Raw genomic sequence first — 13,214 nt, 5'->3', positions numbered from 1 at the left:
CTTTTTTAGAATTCCTAACAAGAGTAGATTTAGAAACAAATTTAATAAAATTATCCTAATAAAAGTAGATTTCTTAACATTTTAATAAAGGTATCCTAATAAAAGTAAATTAAATTTATTTTAATAAGATTATTCTGATATAAGTAGGTGATACTCAAAATACACAATGTAACTAATTATATGACATATTAAATATAACATAAACATTATTCATATACTATATCGAGTTAATTAGATTTTACTCCCTTTTGAAATTCACATTTTTAAAATTACTCCATTTTGAAATTTTTGCTAAAATTACTCCCAAGTTGCATGTTTTTCTAAAATTACTTCAAAACTCCCATTTTTGAACTTATTCCGTTTGTGCCTTAGCCAATTTATACTTTGAAAGGTATAACTATGTAGACAAATGGAGGGAGAGTTCAAAAACAGAGAAAATAAGTCACTTAAATTAAAGTTTTGAAGCAATTTTAGGAAAAAATGCAACTTAAGGGAGTAATTTTAGCAAAAAAAATTCAAAAGGGAGTAATTTTTAAAATGTGAATTTCAAAAGGGGTAAAATATAACTATACTATATCTTAAATTTACTTTGTCATACTAATTGAAAAGTTAACTGAAACCTAAAATTGTAGCTTAAAAGGTAACTAAAATTAAGAGATGATAATTTAATTGATTAAGCCAAAAATGTTTGGCAAACTAACTAAAAAGTAGCTCTTTTTTTCGTAAAATGATATAAAAGGACTTAATAAGTTCTCTATATTTAATATTATAAATTGAATGAATAAAAAAAAACAGGTAACTTATTTCTCACATGCTACTCTTATTTTGGTAAATAATTTATCTATCAAATATTTACAAAAAAAAATTAAGATAAATGAAATTTTGTTCAAAAGCTAATTTCAATTTCTTTGAAATAAAGCCTAAATCTGAGATTTTTCATGATCTCCCGACCTTCCTCATACCTAAATTACTTCTTGATGTTTTTTTGCCAATGTTTACTGACCCTATTGTTAGTAGTAGATCTCAAGTTGCATTTTTAATTTTATAATCTCCATTATAGCTATTTATTCAGAATAAATATTAGCAATTAGGCATTTTAACACAAGGTACATATATACTACAAAATCATGAGATACAGAATAAATAAGTAATTGGTTCAAAATAAATGTTAGCTTTCTACATAAGAAAAAAAATTATTGTTAGCTCTACAATAAGAAAAAAAAAAGCAAATTAATTTGATCAAAAAGGAAAATCTATCACAAGTGTCCAACTATATCGCATTTGACTTGGATGTAGCGAATATAAAAGAAGTTTTAGGCTCAAACTGAATTTTAAATCGTGCCAACCATGAATGTTATATATGGGTAAAATAATATCATAATTATTTGAGAAAGTTATAGAATAGACGAGTATATGACATTTAAATGGAATGAAACTATTTTAAGATCTCCCAAAGTTGAAGCGATTATGGTTTTGAAAATTTTTAGTTGCGACAAGTAGGGGCATGTAATTTTTCTATTAAATACGGGTATGAGAAGGCCTACATTCGTAATGTCTTATTCCCCATTTGGTATCCTTACTTTTACACGTCCCTTTTGTTTTTATTATGCGAGATTTGGTCGGGTATTTTAGTTGGTATAGACTTTGGGTGTAAGATTCATTATCTTTTAGGAATTTCACACTAAATGAATTTCTTCCTCTTCGCAATGATCTTCCGTATTGCTTCTACACAATTGTTAATGCAGAAGTTTGATCATGATGTTCGACATATTAATGGTCAAAGTTATAAAAGTTTGACCTCTAAGAAGCAAGGTGGGAGAGTTTAAGAAGAGGAGAGAGTATACATGATGATTTTTTTTTAATATAACAAATAATAGTATGCTCTACCAAGCGTGGTATGCCATTTACATTGTAGAGGAACATTAACTCTGTAAGGGGATTATCTAACGGGATATGTCTTATTATCAATCGCCCTGGAAAATTCATAGTAGAAGGGAAGATATTTACGGGTTCCAAAGTCGGCAAAAGGTACTGAACCCGAGGATAACAATGACTTCCTCAGATACAAATATTCTTTTCGTTCTTAAAAAGAGACAATATACGTTGAGGCCATGCTATGTAGACGTGACAAACAAATTAGGTCGTGTCGGGTTCAGGTCTCACATTTAAATGGGTCACGAACTCTCCAACCCAAACCCGACCTAATTAAATCTCGTGTCGTGTTCGTGTCGATCCAATTACATTAATAGGTCATCAAACCTCAACCCTGACTCGTTAATTTCGTATCGTGTTTTCGTGTCATGTCATATTTGGAAAGTGTAAGTATATTTATGTGAGGATCAAGAAAACTTGGGATTAATTTAGTAAATAGGTTATTCGTGTCGGGTTCGTGTGTAGAGTGCTCAATTCAAACCTAGCCCAATTAAATCTCGTGTCATGTTCGTGTCGACCCACTTACATAAATGGGTCGTTAAATGCCAACCCAAACCCGTTAATTTCGTGTCGGACTCTTGTCGTGTTTTCGTGTCGTGTCATTGTTTGCCGGCTCTAATACTGCGCCTTAACAATAAACAAGAGTTAGAGACAATCACTAAATCATGTTGAAATTTACCTCCCGAAACCAATTTTTATTAATGGCAAGCTTTACGTTGTTTCAAGAACGCCATCCGAGAGATTAACGTTCTACACCGTCACATCGATGATAGAGACCAAATGTATCAAGGACACAAGAAGGACATTGTTTACAAAGAAGTTTTCATAATTTACCAAATTAAGATGTCGTATTATATATTTTGCATGGAGTTTTTAAGGATAAGTAGTCAAAGACTATTTCGGTAAAAAATAGATGGTGCTAAAACAATAAGAACGGTAACTCTATAATCCAACTATATCTTTCAATGTTAGTATACAACTGACATAGTTAAATAGCAAATGCCACAACGCTTTCATTGCGCTTTTGTTATAGGAACTCATGATTAATCTGTCTTCATCTAAATCAACCCCCGAAATTTTGGTTGCTTCCATTTTTAGCATAGTTTGACTTTTTGTTAAATTTAATAGTTTTTTATTACCAAACCATGGTAATGTATAAAATAACGTTTCTGCGGTGGCATAAAATATATACTACTAACTGACATTATTACACTAACTTGGTAACTCAGCTATTTTAAAAAATGACATAAACTACTAACTGATGTTGTCACAGATAATACTACTAGGTGCCCGTGCATTCTATGTAATAGAATGAGAGATATTGGGCGATGTTTATAAGGACAAAATACTCTTAAGTGTAAATAGTCAAGGTATAATTATGTTGTAAGAGATCTACCATTTTCTCTCAACGCACTAAATATATATAAGGGGTTGTTTGGTTGCCTTCCAAATTCATAGGAATTGGAAAATTATGGGAAGTAGCTAAATGAAGGTTTGTTTGTTGCCCAATTCATGGGAATTAGAACTTCCTATGGAACTCCAATTCCTACATCATGTAGGAAGTCACTTACCTAGCCCCCCTTAGGTAAGTGGGAATTCCCACATGAATTCAAGTTCCCACATCCAACCAAACAAGATTTCTACAATTCACGTGATTTTCAACTTCACATGAATTTAATCTTCCCGGGAATTCTATCTTCCCATGGTGAACCAAACGACTCCTAAATATGATACTTGCTGTTTTTTGTAACATCATTCAGTTTTACGTAGTTGTAAAATAATTTGCAAAACTCATAAAGATATGTCTCCGTTATTAAGGATTCATATTGATGAGCTTCACCATGTTTATAGAGAAAGTATTTTGTATTTAATTAAAAACCGGTTGTGCCTGTAAAAATTAAAAAGTTAGCGACATGCTATAACTATGTCACTTGATGTTATACTAATCGTTGGCAAAACGTTTATGCTAAAATCACTAATAATTCATCTGTTATCATCTATACCAATCACGAATTTTGTTTCCATCAATAACAACATAGTAGGACTTTTTTTTATCAACTTAAGAATATATTTTTACAGATAATCCTAATGGGAGTCCCGTGCATCGCACGGGCTTTCCAACTAGTTAGTAATATTTTGATTAAAAGTTTATATTTTGCAAATTTACCTATTTATTAGGATGGTTGTCACTTGTCACCAATAAAATTTTATTTTGATATATAGAACATTAATATGACTTAGTAATTAGTACTTGTCTTTCCGAGTCATTTTGGATCACTTTAAGTTAGTTTAAGTCAATTTTAATCGGTCAATTATGGGTGAGGTTTTTTGGATCGAAGCATCTCGGCTTGGGTCAACATTGAGTCAATCAAGATTTGGCTCGGGTCAACTCAAGTTCCGGGTCATTTTCGGGTCAATCAAGCCCGGGTCACTTTCGAGTCTCGGGTTGTTCTTATTGGTTGGGGGCGGTATTGTCATAATGTCAGGTGACTCAGGTCTATTTATACGGAGTAGAGTTGCTCTTGGGTTGTCCCTAGACTCATCAAATGGGCCAGGTGGGTTGGTATTGTGCTCGGTTAGAATATAGGATGGGTCAAAAGCAAGTTAACTCATACGGATCTGGGGTTGAATTATGTTCGAGTTAGTAAAAAATTTCTTATAATTTGATTTAACCATTCTATAAACGAAAAAACATATGGATACTTTTTAAAATTAAATCACTTATACTATATTAAAGCATATTGATATTGATTGATTGATGTTGTGACTCTTTATAAATATAAAACTAATTTTTTTAATTTAAACAATTAGAATAATAATTTATTATTTCAAATGCAATACGGAGTGTGAAAATACTAATATTTTAATTATAAAAATTCATTTATCTTTGACCCTATGAGCGAACGGGTCAGTGAGGATACAAACCCTAAAATAAGTGGTCATTTCAAGTTCCATCCACCAGATCGCGGGTCAAGATTTACAGTATTTGACCCTAAAGAACCGAGTTAGGTCAGGTATACGAGTCATGTTATGTTTTGATGAGTTTGGTCAACCGGATCAAGGGTTAAGTTTTGACAAGATTTGGACTTTTGACCCTAAAAAACCAAATTTGCATTTGGTATCCTGTAGAATAATATCCTCCTTTTTTTTTTTTTGACAGTGAGTGCGGACTTGCTCATACCATTGCATTTTTAGCAATGGAACTAGTTTTGTGACCCGTGAAATTCACGGGTTGTTCTGTTTCTAGTGTAATACTTTAGTGATTTAATACAATAACATACTACGATCAATTTAATTTACGGTTTTCATGTTTTAAGGGTTGTATAAATTCAATTAGTCTTTTATACAACAGTTTATCAGCAATTAAAATTTCATACATTAGATATACTAAGATACCCCTATCAAAACTAAAGTAACTCAATGCAAGCTAAAATGAATTAATAATATAAGTACTCATATAATCAAATTAAACAAAACTATATTATCAAACATAGATCCCCAAAGATATAACACCCTCACAAATTAGATATCAAGATTTCATCAACAATTCTTAAAATAACATAAAACACACAATTAGAAATGTTATGACAAAACTAACATTTCATACCCCCATAAAATTGAAGCTAATACAATAACAAATTGCGGAACTAAAAATTTTAAAGTAGCAACAAATTGAACAACAGTTGGATCATTATTGCCGAATACTTCACCTATTAAACAATATTATACAAAAAATGCTATGTCATCCCCTCAAATTTTCCACCTTTTTGTGATATTTCAAAATATATATAATAAATTCTCAAAAAATTATTAATCATCCACGATTCCACGTTGATGTCACCAACCTTTAGTTAGTATTTAAAATATAGTTGTGTAAGCAATCTTAGTATCTCACTTCTCCTTATAATCTTCTTTCTTAAATAAATCATACCTATTAAAAAAAAGTAACACAATAATAGTGGAATTTGTTTTATGCAATATTATCGTTATTAACTTGGTTTCACCTTAAGTAATGAAAAAAAGAGGGAATGATAATAAAATCGTAGAGATGTAAGTATATTTACCTTAGAAGAGCTTAACACAATAAATAATCTTGATAGCACCTAAATGAGAACAAAACAAACACATACACGAAATTGAAAATGTGATGAACACTTCATAACCCAGTGAAACTTCCAATAAAAAATAAAAAAAAAATAGTTAATAATATCGGTGACACATACCATTCTACTAACGATAGAGATAAGAAATTTTTTGCTTACAAATTTCGCCTTCCATAAAAAATATATAAACAATTGAGGATGCGTTTTATGGCTATTAAATATTATTTTTTCATTATTATCAAATTTAATATAGGTATAAATAAAGATCAAGTTCATGACTTTTGAGCATCCATTTTTCATTATTATGAAGTTTAATATAAACATAAATATGGGAAAAAGAGAAATGGTATGTAAAGGTTTGTATTATTATTATTATTATTATTATTATTATTATTATTATTATTATTATTATTATTATTATTATTATTATTATTATTATTATTATTATCGTTATTATTATTATCGTTATTATTATTATTATTATTATTATTATTATTATTATTATTATTATTATTATTATTATTATTATTATTATTATTATTTTCCTTGCAAACTCCACTTTGCATGAAAGTCGTTTAAAAAGTTATCTTGTATATGTAATTAAAATATGACATATTGATGATGATAGATATTTTGGTTTTCCTTTTAATTATATTTATAAATTTGTAGATATTAGTAGCTTTATAATCCAAATTATTATATTTTTTTTATTTACTACATATCAGACCTTTTAGCTACTATCTTTATGGTTAAGGAGGAGTTAGGTGAACAAATTGAATGATTTAAATGATGAGACTAAATTCTTAATTTATTTTTATAAATTAAATCATGATCTTATGGTTTCCACACAAAAAATAAATATTACTAAACCTTATAATGAGTTTTAATAAATTTATTAAAGTAGCCTTAATATTAACAATAAAAATTAATAGAATTTAATTATGATAATCCTACATGACAAAAATTAAATGTATTAAGTTGCCTTTTAACTATATAGTTAAAATATGACATATTGATGATGATAGATATTTTGGTTTTCCTTTTAATTATATTTATAAATTTGTAGATAGTAGTAGCTTTATAATCCAAGTTATTAGATTTTTTATTTACTATATAAGACCTTTTAGCTACTATATTTATGGTTAAGGAGGAGTTAGATGAACAAAATGAATGATTTAAATGATGAGAGTAAATTCTAAATTTATTTTTATAATTTAAATCATGATCTTATGGTTTCCACATAAAAAAATATATTATTAAACCTTATAATGAATTTTAATAAATTTATTAAAGTAGTCTTAATATTAACAATATAAATTAATAGAATTTAATTATGATAATCCTATATGGCAAAAAATTAAATGTATTAAGTTGCCTTTTAACTATATAGTATAGATTATATAGATTTATAGATGTGGCATTCGTAATGCACGCGTGGCTTTTTTCTTCGCCTATGTGGCTTTGTCTACGTGGCCTTTTAAGGTTACCCTTTTAATATAGTTTTATAGATGGGCAATCCTATTAAGTGTTCTAGGACAATGACTAATAGAAAAGCAGTGACATTGGAAGACCAAATTCGAAACCAAGGACAGCGTAACCCGAATGTCTTGATGAATCTCCGTTAGCTTTACCAATTGGAGAACAAGAGCAAGGCAGTCCGTATTAGCGTCAATATGTCGATAACCTAAGCAGAACGCATCTTGAAGAGCAAGTAGCAAAGCAGTGGCTTCAGCGTGAAGAGCAGAAGAAGCCCAGAAAGACGAATGACCACAATGAAACGGCCGACCATCACAGGAGAAGAAAACCCAACCAGCAGCAGCTTGTAAACTTGACTTCCAGGACGCATCGCATTTCAAACGAATAAGAGAAGGACAAGAAGAAGAACCAACTAAAAAGAAGGGAAAGTGCTTCTTGATCCTCATAGTTTCAGAGAGATGTCCATTTACACATAAACCTTGCTTTCTGAGCTCTGCCTTCTTCATATTTTGAACCAACATATTAGTAGAGGCATCAGAAACTATAGTAGAAACAGAATCAGTAAGATCCATAGTAGCATCTTGGAAGATAATACAATTTCGCAAAGTCCAAATTCTCCATAATGTGCTTATGAAGAGGGAAAGAGAAGTATTACTAGAATCATCCCTGAAGAAGTGAATCCAGTTAACAACCCATAAACTGATAGGAATATTAGAAGCCATCTGACACCGGATACCAAGCGGAGATGCTGCCCAAAGCCGTGAAGAAATAGGACAATCTCGAAAAAGATGGCTTAAAGTTTCAATTTCAGGAATGAAAGAAGAGCAGAGGGGACAAGTAGGAGACCATGGAAGATTTCGTTTAACAGCTTCCTCACCAATAGGTAAAGAATTGGAAAGAATTTTCCAAATCAGAATTTTCCATTTACTCAAAATCGGAAGAGACCATAACTTCCTTTTACAGAAAGATATAGAAGACGTAAGCATCCGATTTTTATCTTTAGGCGTTGCGGATGTCGTCCAAAGCTGCTGAAAAGCAATGCCATAGCCACTTTTAATGGAATACTTACCATTAGAAGTGGGAAGCCAGTAGACCATATCTTCAGAATCAGAAGTAGGGATGGACAATGAGCACACCAGCGGGACTGCAGGATCACCGCAGAAGGTACGTATAGCTTCCAAATCCCATGATCCTGAAGGAAGCTGTAATTGGCAGACGAAGAGAGGAGGTTTAGAACTAATAACCTCATCAGAAAGACGAAGAGCTTCGCCTAAAGATTGCCCTTGAATCCATTTATCATGCCAAACGTCGAGGAAGGATGGGAAGCCAATTTGCCAAGAGAGATGAGGCTTTAGAAGTTGCAAACCCCAGAGAACGCCTCTTTGACCCCAAGATTGATTTCCCACTTTTGATGAAACAGAACCCATGATAGAGGTGGAAGTTATTCCAAATTTTGGAGCAAGTGTCCTAGATAACAAACTCTCAGGGAAATGAAGAATCTTCCATCCAATTTTAGCAAGGAGACTTTGGTTTAGACAACTAATATTACGAATTCCAAGACCGCCCCAAGATTTTGGTCTGCTGAGAAATAATTTACTACTCCAATGGACACCTTTCTTCATGCCAGTACCACTCCACCAAAATTGTGAGATTAAAGAATCAATCTTAGCACTCACACTTACCGGCATTTTAAATACCGATAGAGAGTAAATAGAAAGTGAAGATAAGACTGAGCAAATAAGGGTAAGACGTCCAGCCGGGGTCAGAAAATTATTATTCCAACATTGAATGCGACGACGAACTTTCTCAATAACCAAAGCAAAAATTTCCTTTTTAGATGAACCAAAATCAGTTGGAAGACCAAGATATAATCCCATTTCCTTATTTCCAGGAGCGTTAAGAATTCGAAGACAATCCCGTGATATCCTCCCTTTTTGGTGCTATCTGATTTTAGATTTTTAGTATTAGGCGTAATGGGTGTCTTTTTTCAAGTTTATCGTTAATGTAGTTGCTCAAAGCCAGATTAAGTGTTGTGAGCTTGCTCGATGGGCAAGATTTTGGGCGACTCGTGTCCTCGTAAAATGAACTTCAATATCATTTTAGGAATGAAGCCATGATTCATCTCCTTCAGAGTATCGTGAAGGTGCTTTCTCCAAGTCACCATCTTAACGATTTAAACGTATCATTCAAGTCCAAGACACCAATCAGTATGTTGATTGAGATAATGCTAAACAAAGCTAAACATGGCATTTGTTTAGCATCTGAAGTTGAATCATGGCTTTGTTTAGCATGATTATAAGAAATTTTAAGACCAACTTGTTAAAAAGAAAGTTTGGTTAATGTAAAGATAAACAAGACACTTGATTTGCTTGAAACACAAAACCACCAAATAAGTGTACAAACAGCCTTAAAACCGCCTCCAGCAAACAAAAAAGATAGAATCACTAAATGACAGCAATTACACTGAACTTGAATTTCTAGAATTAGTGATCTGGCATTGACTTGATGATATCGGAATCACCGGCATCGATGACACTGAGGCAGCACACCCTGTAGTACTTCCCACAAGCAGTTCCCAGATCCACATTGTCTGAGAAAAACATGGAACAGTTTCACATCAGGCAAAGATATTTTTCAGGTCAAATACACTCTTGACTAATATTAGGTTCCACAGAAACTCGATATGAACGAATCTTCCAGAAATTTAATAATTTATTCTCTCATTAAGATCTATATCAAATTTCTGGAATGAAGTTGGAAGAATCCACTCCATGTTACAAAACACCATAGATATATGAACGTAGATAACCAGATAACCATCATAGACCTGGCTAGGTTTCTTTATTTCATTTAAATTATAAAAGCACCGGAAATGGGAAGGAGATAGGCAATACTTACTTCCATTGTAGTGGTGGACGCCAACCTTGGCCAACATAGCATAGTACTCAATCTCGGATTTCCTAAGCGGGGGGCAATTGTTTGAGATGATGACCAACTTGGCTGAAAACAACGAATGATGGCACCTCAGTTTAGCACTCCAAATAAAAACTTAATAGCACAAGAAACAAAGTTATCAAGCGCCAAGAACGTTGACTAACACAATCAAAAATCTAGTTCTGAGATCCGTAATACTTAATGAAGTGGAAGTAAACTAGAGGAGTTACAAGGTGAAACAGCTTTAATACAATATGAATCCTGGACCAAACAAGTAGACAAAATCTACCATCTATAACTAACAAACTCAAAAAACAAACCTAACAACCTATCCAATAACATTAAGGGTTACTTATATTGAGAGTAAGTAGTACATCAATAATGGTGGAAAAATAAAAGAATGCACGAGGCAATAGTGGTTGGGGATAGAGGATAAAAGTGGTTGGGGATAGAGGATAAAAGTAGTTCCCCACCACCACTTTGCATCTTTCATCCTCTTGTCACTTATACTCCCTCCATCTCAATCATTTGTTTACCTTTTAAATTTACTGTGCGAAGTATTTACAGACACCATTTCCCTCTTCTCCGTCATATCGACCATCATTACTTCATAACAATTACTAAATTAACCCAATCCAATCATCAAGTTAACCCAGTCATATAGCAAACGCTCAGAAACATAACAAATGAATCAACACACCATTTCCCTCTTGTATATTAGATCGACAATCATTAATTAACCCAATTCAAACGATCATCAAGTTAATACAGACATCTAGCAAGTGCCCTGAAACTTAAGAATTGGATCAAACACATCACTTCCCCCTTCTCCATTATACAGACCATCATTATTTCGTAAGTGAAGGGCAATTGTTTGAAACAATGACCAACCTGGCTGATAACAAAGAATGATGATACCTCATTTCTTTACTCAAAAAGAAACTTTATAGCACAAGAGACAAAGTCAACAGTGCCAACAACATACATAAACAAAGTCAAAATCGAGTTCTGAGATGTGCAATATCTAATAGAAGTAAACTGGAAGAGTTACAAGGCGAACTAGCTTCAATACAATATGAATTCCTCAACTAAACAAGGTGACAATATCCATCATATATAACTAACAAGCTCAGATAAGAATACTGCTCACGTACTAATAACTGAAATGTTTTGGTGTAATAGAGTGTCCATCTTAACTGAGAAACAACCTATCCACTAGACCACTAATACTAAGGGCTTACTTGAATTGAGACTTTGGGAGTAATTAGTATAAAAATAATGGAGGAAGAAACAAAAGAATGCATAAGGGAGTGGTGGTCATGGATAGACAAATGATAAGAGTGATTGAAAGTAAGTTGTTCCCTCTTCTCTATCACTACTTTATAAAAACAACCCCCATGACCCCATCCAAACGATCATCAAGTTAATACAGCCATATAGCAAGCAATCTGAAACATAACAAATAAATCAAACACATCATTTCCACTTCCTCCATCATATCTACAAGCATTAATTACCCAAATCCAACTGTCCATAAAGGTAATACAGTCATATAGACAACGCTCAAAAACATAACACATAGATCAGAACCGGTAAAAAACATCATTAGGACAATAACCACCTTAATTCACGACCGCTCAGCTCATCACAAGTTCAAGCACACACACCGAAATCAAGCACATATCTACCTACAAAACCACCCTTTACTTATATTCACCACCATCATTTCTCTCTTCTACATCATATCGACCTTCATTACTTCATAACCATTACCTCAATCCAAACGATCACCAAGTTAATACAATCATATAGCCAGCGCTAGGAAACATAACAAATGGTACAACCACTGAACCACACCATTTCCCTCTTTTCTATCATATTGACAATCATTACTTTATAACAATTACCCCAATCCATATGATCATCAACCTAATACAGTCATATAACCAACGCCCCGGAAACATAAAAATTCATTTTCCTACTATTCCAAACTCAAAACGATTATCAGGTCATCACACAGCTAAAAACTACATTAAATCCATAATCGCCTTTTTCACTGCGCAATTCAGCTCATCACAGGTTCAACCACAAAGAACCAAAATAGAACAAATATCTACCTAAACATTATCGACACCGAAATCGACACAGAATTATTCTGAGCATCAAATCCTACCTCCATTACAATTTCATCCACACTCACAGTTCACATCAAATCACATCATAAACAAGACAATTATATCAACGCAGACAAAATCTCTTCATTCATACACCACAACATTACAAAAACTAATCAAAATTAAGAAGATTCGAAATACCTTTGGAAGATCGAAGAGTTTTAAGAACAGTCTTGTATCCAAGAGTGAACTTTCCACTCTTCATCACAAGAGCCAACCTATTGTTGATGCTCTCATGAGTCTTCTTCTGCAATTTTCACGATTAAAAACAAAAAAACTCGATTAAAAATTGATTTGTAGAAATTGATGAAAAATGTGAAAAATTGACGATGAAGAAGATGATTATAGTAGGGGGGGAATGAAATTACCGTCTTCTTGGATGCAACCATGGTGATGGATAACAATGGCGGCGAATTGTTAGATGAGAGAGATTGAAGAAATCGGCGAAATGTAGCTGCGTCGTGAAATTAGGGTTTTTGGTGAAGGTTTAATATGTGAAATTGGGGGATAATTTTAGGCCTTTCTTTTATGGGTTTAGATGTTGTGGGCGTGTAGCTCTAGCCCAAATGTGATGCAATTTGTTATAAAATTCTCG

General features: G+C 32.6%; 1 protein-coding gene across 1 annotated transcript; it reads right to left on the bottom strand.

The window, feature by feature from the left end:
• Positions 1–9,851: 9,851 nt before the first annotated feature.
• LOC141637502 (large ribosomal subunit protein eL30) lies at positions 9,852–13,143 on the bottom strand. The gene is made up of 4 exons (XM_074446974.1): positions 12,988–13,143; positions 12,761–12,866; positions 10,410–10,511; positions 9,852–10,101 (listed from the first exon to the last, which is right to left on the bottom strand). The coding sequence occupies exons 1-4, from the start codon at positions 13,006–13,008 to the stop codon at positions 9,995–9,997; spliced, it is 336 nt and encodes a 111-aa protein (XP_074303075.1). The 5' UTR covers positions 13,009–13,143; the 3' UTR covers positions 9,852–9,994.
• Positions 13,144–13,214: the final 71 nt, after the last annotated feature.

Source organism: Silene latifolia, unplaced genomic scaffold, assembly GCF_048544455.1.
Source record: "Silene latifolia isolate original U9 population unplaced genomic scaffold, ASM4854445v1 scaffold_119, whole genome shotgun sequence".
NCBI classification, from domain to species: Eukaryota; Viridiplantae; Streptophyta; class Magnoliopsida; order Caryophyllales; family Caryophyllaceae; genus Silene; species Silene latifolia.
This window is presented reverse-complemented; position numbering and strand designations above follow the sequence as displayed.